The sequence below is a fragment of the Dermacentor andersoni genome, chromosome 3 (assembly GCF_023375885.2).
Source record: "Dermacentor andersoni chromosome 3, qqDerAnde1_hic_scaffold, whole genome shotgun sequence".
NCBI lineage: Eukaryota > Metazoa > Arthropoda > Arachnida > Ixodida > Ixodidae > Dermacentor > Dermacentor andersoni.
Genome location: NC_092816.1, coordinates 133,278,070 through 133,303,770, shown reverse-complemented (window position 1 = coordinate 133,303,770; position 25,701 = coordinate 133,278,070). Strand labels below are relative to the sequence as shown.

General features: G+C 51.6%; 1 protein-coding gene across 2 annotated transcripts in view; it reads left to right on the top strand.

The window, feature by feature from the left end:
- LOC140216413 (cyclohexanol dehydrogenase-like) overlaps window positions 1-24,894 on the top strand; it is a 51,168-nt gene extending 26,274 nt beyond the window's left edge. The window contains exons 2-5 of one of the 2 annotated variants that reach the window (XM_072286766.1): window positions 2,208-2,244; window positions 15,918-15,981; window positions 23,636-23,759; window positions 24,362-24,894. In XM_072286766.1, the coding sequence (XP_072142867.1) occupies window positions 2,208-2,244; window positions 15,918-15,981; window positions 23,636-23,759; window positions 24,362-24,456 (320 nt within the window). In that variant the 3' untranslated portion in view covers window positions 24,457-24,894. The remainder of the gene's footprint in view (window positions 1-2,207; window positions 2,245-15,917; window positions 15,982-23,635; window positions 23,760-24,361) is intronic. The other variant, XM_072286767.1, reaches the window with a different exon arrangement.
- Window positions 24,895-25,701: the final 807 nt, after the last annotated feature.

Below are 25,701 nucleotides of genomic sequence, written 5' to 3'. Positions count from 1 at the left end.
AGAGGAGCTCCCCAACTGTGAAGCGAGGTGGTCTGACCGGCGCCGCCCCGGCAGATGCGTCACTTCTTGTCTCAACGTGTTCGTGCGCCGCCGTCACGGGCGCCTCTCGCAAGCCGTTACTTCTTGCCCTCGACTCCGAGAGTATAAAAGCAGCTGCCCCCGGACGCCAAGAGAGAGGCTTCGATTTCTTCCGTCGAGTAACGTGCTCTCCCGTTTCTCCACTTCGGTCGACCTGACCTGCCGCTCTTTTGCAATGCTAGAATAAACAAGTTGTTCTGTTAGCAGTCGACTCATCCCCTGCCAGGACCTTCGGATGCTTCCAGCTGTGCCCCAGGCCGCCAGGCCAACGCTACCCTTGGGGCTTGCGACCCAGATGCAACACCGCCAACGGGCAACGAACGTCAGTCTTCAGCACAAGCCAGAGTGCTCGTGTCGCCCTCCGTCACAAATATTGCGCAGCTGTAGCTCCCTGTCCACCTAATTAAGGGACATTTTTATTCGTCACGTCGATAGTCTCGAGTCTCTGCCTGGGTCCCTCCCTGCTGATCAAGCTCCAGACCACTATACCCACGCTCCAGGGTGCACAGGTGTAACAGCGTACGTCCTGTATTGCGGTAGTGGTGCGAGCTCTTTCCTAAACGATGTGCGAATACTGAAGACTGAGGATTTAGAGACTCACCGAGGACGAAGAACTATCCGTGTAAGGAGATGCGTTTTCGCTTCCTGGAATAGCAATGTTTCTGCACATAAATTTAAAGCATGCTAGCCCGGGTTCCTGCTATGGCTTAGTTGAAACAAATGACACGAATGCATAAAGGACAACATGCTTAGCTCGATCGGTTTGTGAAGCCCAGAAACGTTTCAAAGTATGGAAACCTAGAGTTGGGCGTAGGTGGTGTAGTTTCATCGTCACGCTGCTCTGTGGCTGATAGAGTTACACAGAATATCAGTGGGAAACGAGGAGCACACGAAAAGTGAGGCACCAAGTTATGCTCGCTTGCAGACAGTAAATATCCTACTGTTGAAATCGCTCGAATGTGATCGCCCCTTGCGGTGACCCGAAATATCATTGCAATTTATGAACCCATATTTTCTACATGATTCAACGAATGCAAAACAGTATTTTTCCGTGCTGCAGAATTGTACGTTGCAATTTATCTTAAAATATGAGGACGCCGTGCACCGCCTTACTTCAACCGGCATCTCGGCTCAGCGCAATCTTTCTCGGCATTGGTTCGGGCATTGCACTCCGTACAACATGGCCGCCATTCCGTTCTGATTTGACGCAATGAGGTTATTTATCTCCAAGGTTAATTTAAGCAACAAATTCAATGCGAGGAGTGCCGTAGTCGAGAACAGCTCGAGAAACAGATCCTACAAGTTATCACAAACTTAGCACCGCAGCTTCTGCTTAAGCTTGTGGATGCGCACGCATCAAATATATCGCTGCAAGATCATCCAATAACATCGCTAATCAGAAATTCACAATGGTAACGTACTTTCCAGATACACTGATGACGTACACACTTGCATTTTTTACCTATTTCACGCGAGCGTCGACCAGACCGTGTGTCTGCAGTCTTCTAACGGCGACGAGGGTTGGGAGCGGCGCCAGTACACCTGGCCGCACAAGGCTGTTTCCAGTTGGAATGTATTCTGCTGCGCTGTTCGCTTAAGGAGTGGTCCTCACTTCTACAAGGCTGCTGACAAGCTGTGCGTCGTTGTTCGCGCGATATTGTAAAAAAAGGCTTCTGCGTGCACTTCACGTACAATGGGTGTTTTCGATTCATCTCCACTTGATGAACTTAATGAGGAAATCTAGATCCCCCGTATTTTCCCCCAATGACCGGGCCGACACATACATGCCGTAGCTCGCTTCAGGCATAGTAAGCATGATGCATAACGGCTTCGTTGCACCACTGCACTAGTGCCATATGTATAACGTAAGCCTTGTAGAGATAGCGCAAGGATGGTTGTTTCACGGTAAACAAACAGAACTGCCTTATACTTCGTTATGCTTAACAAAGTTGCAAGGAGAATATATTAAGAGCCTTGGCTTGTATTTGCGATTGTCCACAATTGGTTAGGAGGCCCTTAAAGGAGATACTATGGCTAGAGTAGTTAAATCTGCAAACTACGAAACATTGCATTCAGTGTGCTGATGGATAGGGCAACTCATGACAACGTTTTTCTTTCTATCATTTCAGAAAATGCCCCGTACGGTGTACGTGTGAACTTAATCAGGTAAGATCATTGTTAAGTTTCTCGCTGTATTTGTGTATTCAGCCGTCGCGTGTTGCAAGGTTTCGCTACCAACAAGGAACTTGCCCAAGTACTATAAAGCGTTTGAGAACATATACACTGTTGAAGTCGTTGTTACCCGCCGCGGTTGCTCAGTGGCTATGGTGTTAGGCTGCTGAGCACGAGGTCGCGGGATCAAATCCCGGCCACGGCGGCCGCATTTCGATGGGGGCGAAATGCGAAAACACCCGTGTACTTATATTTAGGTGCACGTTAAAGAACCCAAGGTGGTCGAAATTTCCGGAGTCCTCCTCTACGGCGTGCCTCATAATCAGAAAGTGGTTTTGGCACGTAAAACCCCATAATTTAACTTTTTTTGAAATCGTTGTTAGGGTGTGTATTTCACTGGTGGCTGATTATCAAGCCCCTTTTGAGGTTTTAGAAACCCTAACCAGACTGGCGAACAAGTTTTTGTAAGGGGAACAATTCTGTGTGTGTCGCGAGCCTGGCAGGGACGACAGCAGCAAAGAAACTACAAGGAGACGTCGATAGCAGCACGGTGGCGTTCGCTTGCCTCCGTCGCGGTTTTCGGTCATTCGTCTACTGTCGCGCTGTGCGCATCACAGTGTTACCACTCTCTATTTTTTTCCCCACCGAAGCAACATTATGGCGTTCAACCACGCAGGGCACAATTTTAAACTCATGGGACGTGTAAGTTGCTGGGCCGAAACGTAAACACGAGATCGGGCGGATGCACAGTGTGAGGCTGACGGAGCAAGGTTTCACGCAGCGAGCAAGCGCTATTTCTCATGCTCGTCGAGGAAATGGCGTTGAAGAGGTGAATGCTCCATTTATATATATATATATATATATATATATATATATTGTTGCGTGTGGAAAGACACAAACAGAAGAGGCTATTTACAGGCTATTTACACTGGAGCCAGGCAGCCAGGCTGACACTCGCTCGCGCCAAGCGCACCGACCAACTTCATCGTCGTTCTCGCGGCGGCTCGTCTCTTGAGCATCGCTCGATGATATCGTAATACTACCCCCCGCCCCCCCCCCCCCCCCGTCCCACCCGACGGCAAAAGCACCGGCACGGTGCTGTTAAATATCCAAGGTGCATGGAGAGTTGTAGGGCTTGAGTCGGGCAACGTGGACAATGTCACTGGTTGTCACAGCGGAGGACGACGTATTGGGCGTGGCTAGAACGATTTCATAGGTGACATCGGTCACTTTGCGGAGCACGCGATATGGGCCTGTGTAACAGGAAAGCAGTTTTTCACAAAGACCGACTTTACGTGACGGTGACCAAAGCTACACGAGGGCACCGGGCACAATATGGACATCACGGTGACGGATGTCGTAGTGTTGTTTCTGCTTGTCTTGCGACGCTTGTAGACGAGCGCGCGCAAGTTGGCGAGCATGGTCAGCATGGGCGATTGCATCACGGGCATAATCGCTAGTTGAAGCTGTGGCGGAAGGAAGCACAGTGTCCAGTGGCAGCGTCGGTTCGCGGCCATACAAGAGGTAAAACGGGGAATATCCAGCAGTTTCGAGACGGGAAGAGTTGTACGCAAAGGAAATGTAAGCTAGCGCCAGGTCCCAGTCACGGCGGTCGTCTGAAACGTATTTGTATAGCATGTCTGTAAGGGTGCGGTTCAAGCGCTCAGTGAGGCCGTTCGTTTGGGGGTGGTAGGAGGTGGTAAATTTGTGACGTATTGAGCAGGCACGCATGATGTCGTCGATGACTTTGGCCAAAAACGTACGGCCACGGTCTGTTAGCAATTGACGCGGAGCACCATGCATCAAAATAATATCATGTAGGAGGAAGTCCGCAACATCAGTTGCGCAACTGGTCGGAAGAGCACGGGTTACGGCGTAGCGGGTCGCGTAGTCCACCGCGACCGCAACCCACTTGTTTCCTGATGTAGATTCCGGAAATGGGCCAAGAAGGTCTAAGCCGACACGATGAAAGGGCTCGGCAGGAATGTCGAGCGGCTGCAGGTAACCAGCGGGGAGCTGGGAAGGCTTCTTGCGTCGTTGGCAAACTTCACAAGCGGCGACGTAACGTCGTACGGAACGGGCAAGACCAGGCCAGAAAAAACGGCGACGTACACGATCATAGGTTCGAGATACGCCGAGATGTCCTGCCGTTGGTGCGTCGTGGAGCTCTTCGATAACGATGGAGCGGAGGTGTTTAGGTACTACAAGCAGGAACTCAGAGCCGTCCGGATGAAGGTTACGACGGTACAGAGTACCGTCGCGGAGGACGAAGAGGCGTAGAGTAGCATCGGCCGGAGAGTGCTCAAAACGGTCGATGAGTGCTCTGATGTAGGCGTCACGGCGTTGCTCGTCGGCGAAATGAAGCAGCTCGGATACCGAGAATATGCAAGAAGCACTGGCAATATTAGAGGAGTCAGAGTCGTCAACAGGGTAACGCGACAAGCTGTCAGCGTCTTGGTGCAGGCGGCCACTCTTGTACACTACGGAATATGAAAATTCTTGTAGCCTCAAAGCCCAGCGACCAAGCCGACCTGTAGGATCTTTTAGCGAAGAGAGCCAGCAGAGAGCATGATGGTCAGTTACTACGGAAAACGGGCGACCGTAAAGGTAAGGACGGAACTTCGCAACCGCCCAGACTACAGCAAGGCATTCTCGTTCCATAATGGAATAGTTGCGCTCCGATGGTGTGAGGAGGCGGCTCGCATAAGCAATTACGCGATCCTGGCCACGCTGACGCTGGGCAAAGACGGCACCGACGCCATGACCGCTGGCATCTGTACGCAATTCTGTAGGGGCATCAGGGTCGAAGTGGGCGAGAATGGGTGGTGAGGAGAGAAGAGTAACGAGACGAGAGAAGGCGGCGGCTTCTGCAGTACCCCACGAGAATTGTACGCCTTTCTTCAAAAGATTAGTGAGGGGTCTAGCAATTACCGCAAAATCTTGAATAAAACGACGAAAGTACGAGCATAGCCCTACAAAACTTCGAACGTCTGCGGCTGTCTTCGGAACCGGAAACTCTCTGACAGCGCGAGTTTTGTCGGGATCAGGCTGTACTCCGGAAGCATCAACGAGATGGCCCAGAAGAGTAATTTGCCGGTGGCCAAAACGACATTTGGACGAGTTAAGTTGCAGCTTCGCCTTTCGAAATACATCAAGTATAGTTGTGAGACGTTCAAGGTGAGTGTCGAACGTTGGCGAGAAGACGATGACGTCGTCGAGGTAGCAGAGGCATGTGGACCATTTGAAACCTTGGAGCAAGGAGTCGATCATACGCTCGAAGGTGGCAGGGGCGTTGCATAATCCAAACGGCATTACTTTAAATTGGTATAGGCCGTCAGGTGTGATGAACGCGGTTTTTTCGCGGTCCATATCGTCAACAGCAATCTGCCAGTACCCCGAACGAAGATCAATAGACGAGAAATAGCTGGAACCGTGCAGGCAGTCAAGGGCGTCGTCTATACGTGGGAGCGGGTAGACGTCCTTCTTTGTAATGCTGTTCAGATGACGGTAGTCTACACAGAAGCGCCACGTGCCGTCCTTCTTCTTAACCAACACCACAGGTGACGCCCAGGGACTCGAAGAAGGCTCAATGATGTTTTTATCGAGCATTTTGTTGACTTCGTTTTGAATTACTCGGCGTTCTGACGCAGAAACTCGATACGGTCGTCGGTGAATAGGCGTAGCATCGCCAGTAAGAATACTGTCACGTGGTGGTGACGTTGAATAACACAGTAGCAATACTGTGAACGACAAAACAAACTTTTATTGGGCGAACCTGTGCCCACAAAACAGGCTACACTTATAGCACAACGATAGCGGCGAACACGCTCGGCGATCGTCGAAAATCTGATCAGCGGGTCAAGAGCGTCGGCTTTTATACAGCAGTCGTCGAATGTTCCAGACTAATCGTTCGGACCCGCGTGCCTTCCACAAAGTTCTACACCATTCGCGTCAGGCGATGAAATCAGATAACATGAAGTTCGGCGACAACAGAGAGCGGATAGAAGTATCGATAACTTTCCAGAAACTTCGGATACATTCAGGCGCGTCCCGCGCTGTGCGATAACATTTGTTAGGCGGCGAAACGTGGTCGCCCGATAAATATAAGTACACGTGTCAATACCCCCCTCTTAAAAAGCATCGACCCGATGCTGCAAACAAACGAAGTTAATAAACAAAAGCACTTGTAGCAAAGAAAAGAACAAAAATGACGAAGTTCGTCAGCGTCCGTAAAAGGGTTTAAGGCGCACCACGTGGACCACTTCAGATCGTGCGCGGCGCCGCTGTGAATGCGAAATGCCGTCTGGCACGACCTCATAGTCCAGAGCGCCAATACGTCGGATGACCTTGTAGGGTCCGAAATAGCGTCGGAGTAGTTTCTCACTGAGACCTCGTCGGCGTATCGGGGTCCAGACCCAAACACGGTCGCCAGGCTGGTACTCGACGAAGCGTCGTCGGAGGTTGTAGTGTCGGCTGTCGGTCCTCTGCTGGCTCTTGATTCGCAGGCGGGCGAGCTGTCGGGCTTCTTCGGCGCGCTGGAGATAGGTAGCGACGTCAACATTCTCTTCGTCAGTTACGTGCGGCAGCATGGCGTCAAGCGTCGTCGTCGGGTTCCTGCCGTAAACCAGCTTAAACGGCGTGATCTGTGTTGTTTCTTGTACCGCCGTGTTGTACGCAAAGGTTACGTACGGCAGGATCGCGTCCCACGTCTTGTGTTCGACGTCGACGTACATTGCTAGCATGTCGGCGAGGGTTTTGTTCAGGCGCTCCGTGAGACCATTCGTCTGCGGATGGTAGGCAGTTGTCCTCCTGTGGCTTGTCTGGCTGTACTGCAGAATGGCTTGGGTGAGCTCTGCTGTAAAAGCCGTTCCTCTGTCGGTGATGAGGACTTCTGGGGCACCATGCCGCAGCAGGATGTTCTCGACGAAAAATTTCGCCACTTCGGCTGCGCTGCCTTTTGGTAGAGCTTTAGTTTCAGCAAAGCGGGTGAGATAGTCCGTCGCCACGACGATCCACTTATTCCCGGATGTTGATATCGGAAACGGCCCCAACAAATCCATCCCAACCTGCTGGAATGGTCGGCGAGGAGGTTCGATCGGCTGTAGTAATCCTGCTGGCCTTGTCGGTGGTGTCTTGCGTCGTTGACAGTCTCGGCATGTCTTGACGTAACGGGCGACGTCGGCGGTCAGACGCGGCCAGTAATACCTTTCCTGTATTCTCGACAGCGTCCGGGAGAATCCGAGGTGCCCAGCGGTTGGATCGTCGTGTAGGGCGTGCAGTATTTCTGGACGCAGCGCTGACGGTACAACAAGAAGGTAGCTGGCGCGGACTGGTGAGAAGTTCTTCTTCACGAGCAGGTTGTTTTGTAGCGTGAACGACGACAACCCGCGCTTAAATGCCCTAGGGACAACGTCGGTGTTTCCTTCCAAATACTCGACGAGGCCTTTTAGCTCCGGGTCTGCTCGTTGCTGTTTAGTGAAGTCTTCCGCGCTTATTATCCCAAGGAAGGCGTCGTCGTCCTCGTCGTCTTGCGGCGGGGGATCGATGGGGGCGCGCGATAAGCAGTCGGCGTCGGAGTGTTTTCTTCCGGACTTGTATATTACCGTGACGTCATATTCTTGTAGTCTGAGGCTCCACCGCGCCAGCCGTCCTGAAGGGTCCTTTAAGTTAGCTAGCCAACACAATGCATGATGGTCACTGACGACTTTGAATGGCCTGCCATAGAGGTAAGGGCGGAATTTAGCTATAGCCCAAATGATGGCGAGGCATTCCTTTTCAGTCGTAGAATAGTTGCTTTCCGCTTTTGACAGCGACCGGCTAGCATACGATATCACCCGTTCAAGTCCTTCTTTCCTCTGGACTAGGACGGCTCCGAGGCCTAGGCTACTGGCGTCAGTGTGGATTTCGGTATCGGCGTCCTCGTCGAAGTGTGCAAGTACCGGCGGCGACTGCATGCGTCGTTTGAGTTCTTGAAATGCCTTGGCCTGCGGCGTTTCCCACTTGAACGCGACATCACATTTGGTTAGATGTGTTAGCGGCTCCGCGATGCGTGAGAAGTCCTTGACAAAGCGCCTATAGTAGGCACACATGCCAAGGAATCTGCGCACTGCCTTCTTGTCGGTTGGCTGCGGGAACTTTGCGATGGCAGCTGTCTTCTGTGGGTCGGGGCGTACTCCTGATTTGCTGATCACGTGGCCTAGGAACAAAAGCTCATCGTAAGCGAAGCGGCACTTTTCCGACTTCAGAGTGAGCCCTGATGACTTGATGGCTTCTAACACTGTCGCAAGCCGCCTAAGGTGATCGTCGAAATTTCCGGCGAAGACAACGACGTCATCCAGGTAAACAAGGCACGTCTACCACTTCAGTCCGGCTAACACCGTGTCCATGACGCGCTGAAACGTTGCAGGCGCCGAGCACAGTCCGAATGGCATGACCTTGAACTCGTAGAGGCCGTCTGGCGTGATGAAGGCAGTCTTTTCGCGATCTCTCTCGTCGACTTCTATTTGCCAGTAGCCAGACTTGAGGTCCATCGACGAGAAGTATTTAGCGTTGCAGAGCCGATCCAATGCGTCGTCTATCCGTGGAAGGGGGTACACGTCCTTCTTCGTGATCTTGTTCAGTCGACGATAATCGACGCAGAAGCGTAGGGTTCCGTCCTTTTTCTTTACCAGGACTACAGGAGAGGCCCACGGGCTTTTCGACGGCTGGATGATGTCGTCGCGCAGCATTTCGTCGACTTGTTGCCTAATAGCTTCACGTTCTCGCGTCGAAACTCGGTAAGGGCTCTGGCGGAGTGGTCGAGCGCTCTCTTCCGTTATTATGCGATGCTTTGCAACTGGTGTTTGTCGAATCCTCGATGACGTCGAAAAGCAGTCTTTGTATCGTCGGAGAAGACTTCTGATCTGTTGCTGCTTACTCATAGGAAGACTTGGATTCACGTCGAAGTCTGGTTCGGGGACAATGCTCATCGGGGTAGATGCGGCTGAATCCGAGAGGACTAAGGCATTGCTGGTTTCCAGAATTTCCTCGATGTATGCGATTGTCGTGCCCTTGTTGATGTGCTTGAACTCTTGGCTGAAGTTGGTTAGCATAACTTCCACTTGCCCTCCGTGGAGTCGAGCGATCCCTCTTGCGACGCAAATTTCACGGTCGAGCAGTAGATGTTGGTCACCCTCGATGACGCCTTCTACGTCAGCTGGTGTTTCAGTGCCGACGGAAATAATAATGCTGGCGCGCGGCGGGATGCTCACTTGATCTTCGAGCACACTCAAGGCGTGGTGACTACGACAGCTCTCCGGCGGTATCGCTTGATCTTGTGACAGCGTTATCGATTTCGACTTCAGGTCGATGACTGCGCCATGTTGATTCAGGAAGTCCATGCCGAGAATGACGTCTCGTGAACACTGTTGGAGGACAACGAAGGTGGCAGGGTAAGTCCGGTCATGAACGGTAATTCTTGCCGTGCAGATCCCAGTCGGCGTAATCAGGTGTCCTCCAGCGGTGCGAATTTGAGGGCCTTCCCATGCAGTCTTAACTTTCCTCAACTGGGCGGCGATGGGTCCACTCATGACGGAGTAATCGGCTCCAGTGTCTACTAAGGCGGTGACTGCGTGGCCGTCGAGAAGCACGTCGAGGTCGGTGGTTCTTTGTCTTGCGTTACAGTTAGGTCTCGGCGTCGGATCACGGCTGCGTCGTGTTGAACTGAAGCTGGAACGTCGCGTCGTCAAGTCGTCTTTCGTCGGTGTAGTCTTGGCTTCCTGACTTCGTCGGGACGGCGGCGTGTCGTCATTAGGTCGTCGAGATGGTTTCTTCGTCGTCTTCGTCGGCGGCGGAGGATCTTCGTCAGTTCGACGAAGAGCAACCGCACCTCCATCGGTTGCTGCTTTTAGTTTTCCGGATACGGGCTCGCTGACCGGCCCCGTGCTGGGCCAGTGTATGGTCGGCGCTGCGGCGACAGGTAGCGGCCTGGTGATGGCGAACGCGACGGTCGTCGAGAGCTCCACTGAGTAACGGCGAGGTAGTCGGCGATATCGCGAGGGCGTTCACCTTGCTGCGGGCGTGGAGCGTTCACGGCGAAACCTCGCAGTCCCATTTCCCGGTACGGACATCGTCGGTAGACGTGACCCGCTTCCCCGCAGTGGTAGCAGAGCGGGCGGTGGTCAGGAGCGCGCCAAACGTCGGTCTTCCTCGGGTAGCTGCGCTGGGCGACGGGTGGGCGTGCTGGTGGCGGCGGCGGCGGACGACGGAATTGCGTCGTTGCACGGCCCTGGCTTGGTCGCGGAGGGGGACCTTGACGGCGTGCGACGGCGGCGTAGGTCATCGCTTCCGGCTGAGGCTGCGGTAATTGAGGTTGCACCTTAGGAACCCCAAGCGATCGCTGAACCTCATCTTTCACGATGTCAGCGATCGAAGCTACTTGAGGGTGCGACGAAGGCAGGACCTTGCGCAGTTCTTCGCGCACGATGGCCCTGATGGTCTCATGAAGGTCGTCCGAACCGAGTCCTTGGATGGCATACTGCGGCGTGTGCCCCTGGCGGTTATATTGCCGGGTGCGCATCTCAAGAGTTTTCTCGATCGTCGATGCCTCTGCAGAAAACTCAGCCACAGTCTTCGGTGGGTTACGAATAAGTCCGGCGAAAAGGTCTTGCTTGACGCCGCGCATCAGGAAGCGAACTTTTTTTTCTCCTCCGACATTTCCGGGTCGGCGTGCCGGAAAAGACGGGCCATCTCCTCCGTGAAGATCGCGATCGTCTCGTTTGGCAGCTGCACTCTGGTTTCAAGTAGAGCTTGGGCTCGCTCTTTTCGCACGACGCTTGTAAACGTGTGCAAGAAGCCGCTTCGGAAAAGGTCCCACGTCGTTAAGGTGGCTTCCCGATTTTCGAACCACGTCCTGGCGGCGTCTTCCAATGCGAAATAGACATGCCGCAGCTTGTCGTCGCTGTCCCAACTGTTAAACTTGGCGACCCTCTCATACGTTTCGAGCCAGGTTTCCGGGTCCTCGAATGTTGATCCGCGGAACGTCGGAGGTTCCCTAGGCTGCTGCAGCACGATGGGGGACGCTGGGGCTGCCATTGGGGTTGCCTTGTCCACAATCTTCTTGGTCTTCTCAGGTAGAAGTCCGTGCTCCGGGGGCAGCTGTTGAAGACGGCGGCTTGCTCGATGCTCCGGGACTACGTTGGTGTTCTCTTTGTGGTCCGGGCTTGGATCACGGCTTGTCGGGGGCGTCCGGTACATGAACGAAAAGCACCTCCACCAGATGTCACGTGGTGGTGACGTTGAATAACACAGTAGCAATACTGTGAACGACAAAACAAACTTTTATTGGGCGAACCTGTGCCCACAAAACAGGCTACACTTATAGCACAACGATAGCGGCGAACACGCTCGGCGATCGTCGAAAATCTGATCAGCGGGTCAAGAGCGTCGGCTTTTATACAGCAGTCGTCGAATGTTCCAGACTAATCGTTCGGACCCGCGTGCCTTCCACAAAGTTCTACACCATTCGCGTCAGGCGATGAAATCAGATAACATGAAGTTCGGCGACAACAGAGAGCGGATAGAAGTATCGATAACTTTCCAGAAACTTCGGATACATTCAGGCGCGTCCCGCGCTGTGCGATAACATTTGTTAGGCGGCGAAACGTGGTCGCCCGATAAATATAAGTACACGTGTCAATACGATGCTTGACCGCGAGCGTCTGGCCTAAAGGGCGATCGTCGATGTCGAAAATATCTCGGCAGGACGATAATACTTGGCAAAGCTCTTCAGCCTGCGCCGAGGACAGGTCCGTTGCAACCATTTTCTTTATATTGGGATCGGCACCCGAGGCTGGCGTGAGGGGCCTGCTAAGCTCGCGAGAATCATCGGTCGATAACGCTGCCACGTATTGGTCGCCGAGACAATCAACGGTGGCAAGGCAAATACCTTGCGGTAGAATTTGCTTTGCCAATCCAAAGTTGCAGACAGGCATTCGAGTGCGGTTCCCAGTAATATTAAGTATACTGTGAGGCACTGTAACGTCATACCTTATTGGAATGTCGGGCAGAGGAGTGACAAGGTACTCGCCATCAGGAACTGGTGGGAAAGAAAACAGTTCAATGTAGGCTATTGACTTTGGCTGCAGGCGATGAAAACCGGTGGGACGTAAGCGGCAGTGGGGTGCGTCAGAAGGTTCTGCGAGCATCGGCAACTCAAGGCGAAGGGTACCGGAAGAGCAGTCAATAAGAGCAGAATGTGCGGAGAGAAAATCGAGGCCGAGAATGAGGTCGTGGGGGCAATGAGCAATTACGGTGAAGAGGACTGGAGTGTGGCGGCCGGCGATGCTGACGCGTGCCGTACACATGCCGATGATAGGCACAGTACCGCCATCCGCGACGCGTACGACGCGGGCCGGCGCTGGGGTGAGGAGCTTTTTGAGTCGTCGTCGGACGGCAGCACGCATAATTGAAAGATGTGCTCCTGTATCGATGAGTGCCGTGACAGGATAGCCGTCAACGTCAACGTCAAGAAGGTTTCGGTTCGTGGGTAACGTGAGCAGAGGATTTGAGGGCAGGGTCGATAATGCAGCTTCACCTCCAGAAGCTGCAGTGCCTAGTTTTCCGGCTGGATCTGGGAGGCGATAGGCGGCGAAGAGAAGCGACGGGGTTGGGGCGAACGAGACTGATGGCGTCGAGGTGAGGGCGAGCGGCTGTACCGAAGGTTCGGAGCAGGAGCATCAGCGGCAGTGGATTCATGGCGGCTGGTATAGGGAACGGAAGGTCCAAAGGTGCGGGAATAAGCGGCGGTGTATGTTCGAGGAGTTGGTGGCCATCGGTTGCGGCAGTGACGAGCGACGTGGCCGATGCGACAGCAGTGGAAGCAGATCGGCCGGTCATCAGGGGTACGCCAATCGGACGGGTTGCGGTGAGATGTGGAGGAAAAGGACTGCCGAGGACGAGGAGGGCCGCTAGAGAACCGGGAAACGTTGGGTTGAGACGTGGAACACACAGAGTTCAGACCCATGTTCTGAAATTCCTCTCGGACGACGGCCTGGATCATCGCAATGGTGGTTGCTGGCGGATCGGGAGGCGTCGTGGAGAAAGCTGGCGAACAGGTGGCCTCGAGTTCGCGGCGAACAATACTGGTGACGTCGTCAGAGGTGGTGGTCTGACGTGGTCGACCCTCACATGTCGACGTAGCAGCAGTGTTGGGTAGCCGTGTGATGTGGTGTGTAATACGGCGGCTCTTAGCTTGCTCAAGGCGACGGCATTCTTTGATGATGGCGTCGATAGTCGAGACGTTGCCGAAAACAAGCAAATTGAAAGCGTCGTCGGCGATGCCTTTTAGAATATGTGACACTTTATCGGCTTCGGACATACCATCGTCAGCTTTGCGGCATAGAGCTAAGACGTCGAGGATGTAGGAAACGTACGGCTCCGTAGATGACTGTACACGAGACGCAAGAGCCTTTCTCGCGGCAGCCTTGCGCCCAATGGGATCGCTGAACAGTTCCCGTAGCTTCTCTTTGAAATTGTCCCAACTCGTTATCTCGTCGTCATGCGTTTGGTGCCACACGCGTGGGGTGCCGCCGAGATAAAAGATGACATTTGCGAGCATAATCGTTGGGTCCCACCTGTTATTAGCACTGGCGTGTTCATAGAGTTTGATCCAGTCGTCAACATCCTGGCCCTCCAGGCCAGAGAACACACCTGGGTCGCGATGTGGGGCGACCGTGACGATTGGAGCAGTGGGATATGCCGAAGCCGTTGCAGAGGTGGGCGCGTCACCGGGAGGCATGGTGACAAGCTCGGTGTGCCGACCACTTCTGAGTTCCGTGGTGAGGACGGGGATCGCTGACCTCCACCAGAATGTTGCGTGTGGAAAGACACAAACAGAAGAGGCTATTTACAGGCTATTTACACTGGAGCCAGGCAGCCAGGCTGACACTCGCTCGCGCCAAGCGCACCGACCAACTTCGTCGTCGTTCTCGCGGCGGCTCATTTCTTGAGCATCGCTTGAGCATATCGTAATAATATATATATATATATATATATATATATATATATATATATATATATATATATATATATATATATATATATTGTAATGAAGAAGAAGAGCACAAGAACAAGGCCTGCCAGATCGTGTCTTCCAGGCCTGCTGCGCAACCAGTGGGCCAGCCGGATCGCCAGTGCTTGGCAAGAGTGTGAGCCGTTCGGGCAACCAGCTGTTCTTGCTCTGCGTCACCTGCCTCCTCGGTTACGAAGAGACGTTACCCTCGGAACTGCTCAGTGCACCCATTACAATTGGTGGAGGTGCGGGATACACAAGAACATCTACACCCTGGAACCCCGGTCTCGGACTCTGCCTCTCGCCATGCCCGACTCTCCCCAGCCGACGCCGCCGCCACCCCCCGTTGCCTGCTCTGGCGCTTTCCCGCAACGCCATCCAGTGGTTTTCAGCGGTATGGATGAACAGGACGTCAATGACTGGTTGGCTACGTACGAACGGGTGAGCTTGCACAATCGATGGGATGATACCGCCAAGTTAAATGCCGTCATATTCTACCTTGCGGGAGTGGCTCACCTGTGGTTTAAAAATCACGAAGCCGACTTTCAGTCCTGGTCCGCGTTCAAGACCAGTTTCACTGCAGTTTTCGGTCGCCCTGCCGTCCACAAGTTGCGCGCCGAGCAGCGGTTACGAGAGCGAGCGCAACAACCCGGTGAAACATTCACCTGTTATATTGAAGAGGTTCTCGACCTATGCAAACGTGTGGATGCGTCTATGCCCGAAAATGACAAATTGAAGCACATTTTGAAGAGCATCGCCGATGATATTTTCCAAATGTTGATCGCCAAGAGCCCGCGCACCGTAGCAGAGATCATAAGCTTGTGCTTGCCCAGTTCCGCTCTTCTTTTGATGTCGCTCAACCTACTCTGGGTCGCTCGTCAACCGTCAGCCACCACATCGACACTGGCTCCAACGCGCCATTGCGGCAGCGCCCGTACCGCGTATCCACCAAGCAGCGTCAGGTGATCAGTGAGCACGTGGACGACATGCTTCAGCGCGGCGTCATTCGACCTTCGAATAGCCTGTGGGCATCACCGCTGGTTCTGGTCACAAAAAAAGATGGTTCCATTCGGTTCTGTGGGAGAAAGACAAACATACCAGAGGTTCTCCAAAAAAAGTAAAAGAAAAAAAGCAATTCATTCGTAATTCAGATGCGGAAACTCAATTTGATAAATGCACTGCGAGTTTTGCAATGCCAAGCTTGTGCTGTTGTCCTCAACTTCAAGCTAGGCTCACAGCCGGAGACGAAACACGGCATTGACATTGAATCGCTGGTCCATGTACTTCTGCGAGGGTGAGCATAAGCCACGGCAACGAGCGACGCCGTAGCAGCTGCAGTAGGGCTGATGCGACTTGGTGGGACTCTTTGCCATAACGAAATTTCTTGTTTACCTCTAGAACATCACCTGTTAAATCTATGAGAAGTGGCGAACGATATTTGAACGCGTCTTCTGTAGGAGTGTTAGCACCTACATTACTTTCCTTGCATCGTGGTGCTGAGGTATGCAAGCGAAGACATTTGCGCCTGGCCTAGCCTTGCTTGCAAGTGTTAAGGTGGCGTGCGAAGAAGTCAAAAATGACAGAATCATATGGAAATTCTCTGCTTTCTTTTTTCCAGATCAGGTTATATGAAGACGACGATGATAAAGCCACCTACTGTCAGCGTAGAGGAACATATGGAGGTATGAGCCCTAAATAATACTAATATTAGCAACAATAATAATTGTAATAATAAACTTCGCAGTATTCCTCCTATAATATACGCGCACGTCCATAGAGTAGATTTTGCATGTAGAACAGATTTGTGTGCTTTTTATTCACTTGAGTAACCCACAGGACCTGAGGCCCAAAGAGGGAAGTGGATCAAATATTGTACATAGGAAACAACAAATCAGTGATAGACAAACACTGCAAGATACAATAGTTTCTTGACATACACTATTAGCTATTGTGTCATAAATACAGTGAAACAATGCAAAAGGTCGTGATGTTAAAATATTTTCGGAAATTTCAAAAAATGGGTGCTATCCTTTCCAGCTACACTATCTGCAGAGAATTGGTAACACTACAGCAGGTGTTCCTGCGAGGATTTCATATATATTTTTTAATACAACGTGTGGCTGATAGCACAAGTATAATTATTAAATGATGTGGATGGATTGCTTAAACAGGTGGAAATTATTCCCAGCACAAATCGAAATAAATATAGAATAATTGAGAAATATTCAATAATTCTGTTTCTAACTAATAATCATACGGCAAATATTTCACTTTACCGATTGTAGCCACGGAGTTACCACTACCCAGTTAGTAAGGCGGACCCACATAGAACGAATTCTCAGGATGACGCCTGTAAAGTGATGAAAGTTCCCAATCTTTGCGAAGAAATACATTGGCGGTCCAGTTGATTTTCTGCTTCAACGCATACTATAATGTTTGCTAAATAAGTAACTAGAATGCGGAGGTTGTGGGTTCGGTTCCCACCTGCGGCAAGTCGTTTTTTCATCCACTTTAATTTCCATGAATTTATCGTTTCTTTATTTCATTTATTATGCACAAGTAATTTCCCCTATGTTGTCCTTGGTGTCAGTGTTTGTTGGCTTCTTATGATTAGAATAGCAGAGTATAATTTTGGGAAGTTGGTGCGTAGCTTGGACGAAAGAGTTGAGGCGTAAATTAAGTGGCAGAACACAAGGAGAGACAGGATATGATACCAAACTTCAATCTTGCTTATTTTCAGCACACCGCCTAAATATGTTTAGTTTTCAGAGATGCGGACAGGCATATAGTGCAGCACTTGCAAACGAACTACCCGTATCTCGAACTGTAAAAAAATAAACATTCACTCTTGAAGAGCGATACGGAAGGCACGCTGATGCAAGAACCACCCTTCTTAATATAGCCATGTGCTACTCGACGAAGATGATGTCGACCATTCGATTAGTGGGACGTGCCCATGAGCGGCCACTGCCTGACCTGAGGACGACGGCATTCCTTGCTTGATGTTGACTGGCTTCTATGCTCGCAAGCGCTTGCGACCACTTGTATATACAACTTGTATATAGTTTTCCTACTGTGCCCCATCCAACATCCCACCAAGAACGATTCTTCGGCAAGCTCCCACGCTCGAGACCTCGCAGCGTACGATCAAGACTGATGACCAGAAATGCCAAGCATTGCTGGCAGAATGGGCTAACCGCGTCACGGCCACGTGGCCTTAACGCTAGCTGCACTACCGGGGTCTCAATAACTATTACGCCTGTAATAAAGTTTACTTCTCTCTCTTTCTCTCCCTACCGTGCTTCCAGGTAACATTTGTTTGGTGAAGGTGCGCGGTATTTCTGACGACGGAGCTTCACAGAAGACGCCACCTTGAATCCACCGCCATGCTGCCAGATGGTGACACGTAGCCGCTCGAAGAACTATAAAAAAATAAACATTCACTGTTGAAGAGCGATACAGAAGGCGCCCTGATGCAAGAACCACCCTTCTTAATACAGCCATGTGCTACTCGACGGAGATGATGTCGACCATTCGATTAGTGGGGCGTGCCCATGAGCGGACATGTCTGCTGCCACTGCCCAGTTTATCGCCTTCCCACAGTTACGCGATCCCGGGACCTTTTCCCAGACAAACAGCGTTGACGTGGGTGAGTCTGTCAGCATGTACGAGCGTGTCAGTAACCAGAATGGCTGGGATGCAACTCTAATGCTAGCCAACGCCATACTTTACCTCGGCGGAACCCCTCGCGTCTGGTTTGGAACCTACAAGGTCAATCTCGCCTCCTGCGACAGGTTGAAGGAGCAGCCTCGCGACGTTTTTGCGACCCGTTTGGTCAACAGCTTGCGGCCTTGAAACAACTGGCGGTACGGACCCTGAGATGCGCTGAGCTTTACTTGTCGTACATGCAGTATTTGAACTTAAGGTCGGAGAACTTACGATCCCGGAGCACCCCAGTATCAAGATATTGGGGCTAGACTTTCAGAACACGCTGCGCTGCGGGCTCATGTTAAAGAAACTCCTGAGGACGACCAAGTACACACTACAGCTCATTCGCCGGGTGGCTAATCGGTACCACTGCATGGACGAGGGCGAGCTGCTTCGACTTGTGCAGGCATACATAACCAGCAGAACCATGTTCTTGACACCATATGACAAACTCGTAGCCACGGACTTAGTTAAACACAATGATCAGACGAAACACAAAGGCAGCCCTGGGCCTTCTGGACCACGCGGCCACCGCGAGGCTAGAGGTCTTAGGCATGCACCACACGATCGAGGAGCTCTTAGACGCTCACCACACAGCCCAAGTCCGTCGTCTCTCGCTAACCACGGCTGGCCGCACAGTCCTCCGGAAGCTCAGTCTCGAGGCCAAACACGAGGTTACAGAGTAGATGACGATTCCGTGAAAGGTCAGGGGGCATACTTGCCCCGTCTCTACCCCGCAACATGGACCCCGAGTTCCATCAGGGCCGTCGGCAGGCCCGTAGTGAAGCCATTTGGCGATGCTACGGCTTGCAAGATGGAGTGGTATACACAGATGCAGCGAGGCACCCTCGCGGCGACCTCATGACCGCGGTGGTAGCGGATCACAAAGGAGGATTCATAGAACACAGAACAATCACGGCTGGCCGAGTGGCGGAAGCGGAGGAAACCACGATTGCCATGGCCATGCATGCGGAAGCGAATACCATCATTAGCGATAGCAAGCAGGCCATCGGCAATTTCGTGCACGGTAGAATTACCAAACAGGCGTACCATGTCCTCATGCGGCGCCCCCTAAGCGACTCGAAAACCCTCGTGGGGACCCTCACTCACACGGCTGTGCCCGGCAACGCGTCGGCTCACAGTTTGGCTTGAGATCTCGCTCGCCGATCCTCGTCCGCGGAGGCGGACGGCGTGAATGTGGACAAAAGACACTAGGAAGCCTGCGAGACTTACCGGGAAATAGCCCATAGGTATCGCTTGAGGCGTTGCGTGCTCCCACCAGCGGCCAAGGAACTCGATAAAACACAAGCGGTCGCATTTAGGCGACTCCGGACAAACACATACCCATACCCAAAGTAAATTAACAAAATCACAAATAACAGTGGGCAAGGAAAGCGACCAATGTAGGCTCTGTTCACACACAGGAACACTCACACACATAATGTGGGAATGCACCTCGTTCCCATTTTCTCATCCCACCGTCAGCCGCGAGACTGCTGGACAGCCTGGCTCAGTTTTGGGGACGTCGACCGACAGCTTGAACTGGTGGACTGGGCGGAGAAGGCCAAGCACGCCCAGGGCCTTACTTGAGCCCGATCCCCCAGCCACGTACAGGGGACGTGCTGGCCTTGTGTGTACAAGCTGACCAGAAGACGTCTGAGGCTGAGACGATCGCCCACATATGGAAGGATATCGCTGACCACGCGTTCAAACTGCTCGCATTCACCAACGTGACCACCGTTGACCGCGTGATCAAGTAGTTCCGTCGTCTAGAGCAAGCGAAATGACGGCGTGTCTCGCCCGAGTTCGAGCGCCTACCGAATCCCGCTGCAACATCATCCTGCGAGGGAACTCATTGCAAACGTCCACATCAGACGACGTCACGCGCATCGTCCTCCGAGAAGTGGAGGCCGCATATCCGACTTCTCATAAACCCATGGTATTCGAGACCTGGACACCGGCTGTTTTATTAGCGCGGGCCGTTGTTCGCCAGGAATTTGCGAACCTTGGTCTCAATGCCTGCGCCATGAACACCCTGATGCCGTCCTGGTCCCCGTGGACAGGCCTCGTCGCGGACCATACGCACTCCATCGATCCAGAAACCCACTGAAATGAAGAACAGCCTATGATAAGCGTACTGTTTCCGCTGCAGGTGAGCTGGACATATTGCTCGCTATTGTGGCAACCAGTGGCGCTCCCAGTGGTCTAGCCCATTTAGCACTTTGGTTCCTTCCGTACTGTAAGCTGATATCTGCCCCACACCGAATCCTCCGCACCCAATATCCTTGAGGAAGCTACCCACTATGCCCAGCCGCCTCCGCTGCCACGCCGTCCATCTCGTACACCGAATCGCCTGCCCTCTCATTCGCCGTCTTTTAGCAGCCGGTTTTCGCAGGGACACTACACTGCACAGCTTCTGGAGGTATGTGCACTGTCGACTTTGACCCAAAATCCTCTGTTGCGCTTACGTGCTTGCCGGAAGATTCTTGAAGTCCACGTCGACGGCGTCCCCGTTTGGGCTTTGGTTGATACTGGGGCAGACGCCTCTGTCATGAGTGCCAGTTTTCGTGGTCGTAAGGTCCTTACACCTCCCACGACGCGAGTAGTACGTGTCCGTGACGGTGCGAAGGTTGCTGTTGTTGGAATGTGCACAGCTCGGGTCACCGTTGTTCGTCACCGGGCTGTTGTTTTTTCTACGGTCCTTGGGCATTGCCCTCACGATCTGATTCTTGGATTTGATTTCCTTTCTGCCAATTCCGCTCTGACTGATTGATCTACAGGTGTCCTCCGCCTTGAACTTACCACGTATTTGTGAGCGCAGTGACAAAACTACTTCGTGTCGCGTAAACTGCAGCGCCTTTGTTCACCTACCATCTAAAACCATGACGGATGTCGAATTGGTATGTTCGCAAGCTGTTCCAGATGGCGACTACTACGTCGCGCCTCTTACTGAAGTCCCGCTCTCTCACGATATCGCTGGATCATGCACAGTCTTGAAAACTACGGCTAACAGAAGGCGCATTTCACTTGTGAATTTCTGTTTCATCAAGGAAGTATTTCCACAGGGGCATTCGATGGCCCAGTTTTGTTCCTTGGGAGACTTTCATCTAAAGCTTTCGCACTGAGTGCTAAATATCTTCCGAAGGGCACTCTGACGCCAAAACCTTGTGGCAGCTACGAAATTTGCAGCACGATCGCCACTGACCTTCACCCTGAGCACGCTGAAGCTCTTTGACGTATCCTCGAGTCGTACCGACATATTTCCGACTTACTTCGATAAACGGCCGTTGGGCCAGACGTTGATTGTAGCGCATAGCATACGCACAGGCGATGCCAGCCTTGTTCACCGACGGCCCTATCGAGTGTTTGCGTCTTAGCGAAGCGCCAACCAGCAGGAAGTCAACTATATGCTCGCAAAGGACGTTATGGAGCCATCATCCAGTCCCTGGGCTTCCCTGTTGTCTTAGTTAAAATAAGGATGGCTCGTGGCGTTTTTTTGTCGACTATCGCCACCTCAACAACATTACGAAGAAAGACACTCGACCCGTTAGCGCGAATTGATGATGCCCTCGATTGTCTGTATGCGACGCTTACTTCTATAGACCTTCAATATGGATATTGGCAGATTGCTGTCGAGCGAATCGACCGAGAGATAACGGCTTTTGTGATCTCTTGTGGGCTTTACCACGTCAAGCGCATGCCTCTAGGTCTAAGTAAAGCCCTAACCACGTCGAGCTAGTGATGAACTTTCTGCTTCACGGATTAAAGTGGTACAAATGCATGTGTTGTTTGGACGATGTAACCGTGTTTTCGCCAACGTTTGATACACACCTCAAATGCCTGTCAGCCATTCTTGACGTGTTCCGCCGTGCCAGATTTCATCTGATTTCATCGAAGTGCTGTTTTGGCCCTCGCCGCATTACGATCCTGGGCCATATTGTAGGTGCTGCCGGCGTACAACCTGACCCGTAGAAAATTCCAACCGTGAACGACTTCCCTGCGCCCAAGTACGCCAAAGATTTTTGCAGCTTTGTGGGGCTCTGCTCCTATATTCACCGGTTTGTGTAGAAACCTCTTACATATCTTCTTAAACATGACATCATTTTTAGCTGTGGCCCCGCAGAAGCCACGCCTTTCTCCGAGTTAACCACACTCCTTACAACGCCTCCCATTTTGGCCCACTTCGACCCATCTACCCAAAGGTAAGTCCGCACTGAGGCGACTGGCTATGGTTTTGGCCCAACGTGAACGTGCCGTGAACTGCGCCATCGCTTTTGCCCGCAGGCTGCTGTCCGCATCGGAGCAAAATTACTCAAAAACAAAACATCAATGACTTGCTGTTGTATGGACAGTTGCAACATTTCACCATTATCTATTCGGCCAACCGTTCACAGTAGTTTCCGACGATGACGCCCTCTGTTGGCTGGCCTCATTGAAAGATACTACAGGCAGATTCACACGATGGGCACTTTGCCTGCAGGAGTATTCCACCTACACGGTCGCACACAAGACAAGGAGCCTGTACAAAGATGCGGATTGGTTGTCCCGCTACCCTGTCGCCGACTGTGGCACTTCGCGCACTGAATTAGTCGACTGCATCTTTTCCCTGAGATGGCTGCTTAATATCGCCGGCGAACAGCGTCAGGATACCTATTTAAGAGAAATAATCAAGTGCATGGAAACCTGTCCCAGGAACGTCTCTGTGCGCATGTTCACCCTGAAGGATGGCACCTTATATCGGCGTAGCGTTTAACCTGACGGCCTCTGTCTTCTAGTTGTAGCGTCACACCTGCCCTGGACAGCTTTTCGTGAGTTTCACGACGCAACCGCTGCTCACCCTGGGGTAACTCGCACACATGGGCGCTTGTGTTGTCGCTTCTATTGCCCTGACCTATCCGGCTCAGTGTGGAGTTATGTCAGCGCCTGTGAGCTCTGTCAACGCCATAGGAAACGGTCTACACTTCCTACTGGGTAAATTTAGCCCATCGATGTTCCACTTGAGCTCTTCTGCCACGAAGGCTTGCACTTTCTGAGACCCTTTCCTACATCTGCTTTAAGAACGAAATAGTTTGCTGTCGTTACAATTCCGCGAGGCGCTACGCAATGACACGAGCACTGGCGATCAGCTGTGCTACAGACCTGTGGTACTTTCTCTTCTTTGATGTAATTTTAGTACGCGGTGCCCCACCTAAACTGTTCACTGACCGAGGCCGTACTTTCTATCTAAATTAATTCATGGTATCCTGCGCTGCTGCACCACGCAGAACAAGATCGTCCCGTCATACCATCCATAAAAAAACGGGCTCACCGAGCGCTTGAATCGAGCCTTAACTGACATTAATTTAATGTACGTGTCGGCTGGCCACCATGATTGGAAGCTTACGCTGAAAAACGTGACGTTCGCTTATAGTTCCTCCAGTCACAGCACTCCTGGATACTCTCCCTCTTACCTTTCGTTCGGACGGGAACCAACTTTACCGTTAGACACATTTCTTCCTTCGACTAGTGAATGTGCATGCGACGCCATCGCATGGGCTGATTACGCGCGGCAGATAGCCCGTAGCTGCTTCCGAAGAATACCAGAAGCGCCTTTACGACCACCGATACCACGACGAATGTTTCCTCCAGGTGCTCTCGTGCTACGGTGGACCCCCTCCCGACGTTTGGGCCTTTCGAAATGGTCCTTTCTCGCTAACCGAGCCCATACCACGTCATTCGACAAGTGACGGACGTCACGTTCGAGATTCTTTCTGTGAGTCGCACTACATCTTGTGTTACTACTCCTGCGACGTCGTCTACGCTTTCAAAATCACGCATTACTACCGGTCCTCTGCTGTGGGCCTTCAATGGCGCCGGGCCGGTGCTTCTGCCGCTGGCGATCACGCTAAGTGCTACTCAAAGTCGATGATGTCGACCTTTCGATTTAGTGAGACGTGTCTTAAGCAGTCATTGGCTCATCTGAGAACGACGACGTGCTTTGCTGTTGTCGAGAAATCTGTTGTGCCTGTCCGCAACTTTTTTGAACTTATGGGCAATCTTATGCGTGCAAAGCAGTACGAGTGGTCTCTTGTGCATACCCTCAAGCTCTCTTCTGCATCTTTTCAACTTCCTTTCAAGCTGTTGACCTGTCAACTCCTGTTAAATCTTGTTAAATTCTGTTAACTTCGGCAGCGGAGCTTGAAAGGAAATTGAAAAGATGCAGTTTGGTTTTGAGGTCCTTCTACAGATGTGGTACTACTGTTTTATCTGCACTAAGCGCACTGTGCTTAAGCATCACCTAATGTTGTATATTACATTCCCGGCAAATGGTGACTTTTCTGGACTTTTTGTTGTCTGATCTTTGCGTCCGTCCAGGTGATGGAGAAAAAGACCAGTGCTTGGCATGCACTGGAACGAATGGGCACACCGGAAGAAGTGGCTCAATGCATCGCCTTCCTTGCATCAGATGACGCCACATTTGTCACAGGGACCACGGTGCCCGTCGATGGAGGCTTCCTTCTTCTGTCCAGAGTCTCGGGTTCCACTAGAGTGTTTGATGATCAAAAGACTACTTGATATGCCATGGACGTTGCCTTGTCGTTCTGCCAGAGCAAAATGCAGACACTAAGGAAGTACTGGCAGCCACATATATATGCAAACTCTATTTTTTGAACTCACGCTCTTAGAATGAACTTTTGCTTTTGTCTAGGGCCCGCTAGAGCAAAGGACGAATACAACAGTTTGCAATACACTACATATTGAACGACCAGTTATTCGCGCAGAGGAGAATTGCCTACAAGACATTGTTGGTATTATGTAGGAAGCACAAAGCATGGGCCGCCTTCATTGAGCAATGTACGCAAAATGCAAAATAAAGTTATGTGCCGTTTACCGTACGTGGCCTTGATTACAGTGGATGTGAAGTGTGCATTGGGCTCTTCCTTTTTTTAACTTTTTTTGCAAAGATATCTCGTGACCCTGCCGCTTGACTCGAGTCTGTGTGGTATGTTTTTGGCGTCAAAGCGTTGACATATTTTTACACCAACATCTATGTGAAAGAGTTTAATTAAATCAGCAGCACACTGTTTCATTTAATAAAACGAACACTTATTCATTTACAGGTTTTTTTTCCTATTCACGTTTCTTGCGTTGGTGCTGTTATTGCCAGTATAGGCTGCGCAGAATGTCCGTTCCAAAAACTAAGCTCAAACGATCAACGGATCACGTCGTTCACGATTTTCTTTCGTGTGAGCCCACAGCTTCCTTCTAGTTTCTCGGATAGGCTGGGAAAAATCCTCACCGACGGAAATTGTTGAGCCTTTCTATTTTGAGCAGTTTTTCATAATGTTTGTTTTGTCTTGGTAGTCAACAAGCTTAATTAAGATAGGCCTGGATTTTTGCTCATTGCCCTGCTTTGGCCTACCAAGACGGTGAATACGTTCGACTCTCGGTATCGTTACGCCAAGTACACCCTAGAAAATTTCCATTAATACAGTTGTTTCGAGTACTTGAGTCGACTCGTTTTCTTGTTCATCGACACCATATACGATCAGATTAGAACGACGGCTTCTATTTTCGAGGGCATCTAGCTTCTTGGCCATAATTTCCGCACTACACTCAAGTTCAGCTACTCTGTTGACTAAGTCAGTCACTTTAGCCTCAAGGCTAGCAATCTTCTCTACCTTTTTATCAAGCGCATTGAGTTTTTCATTCGT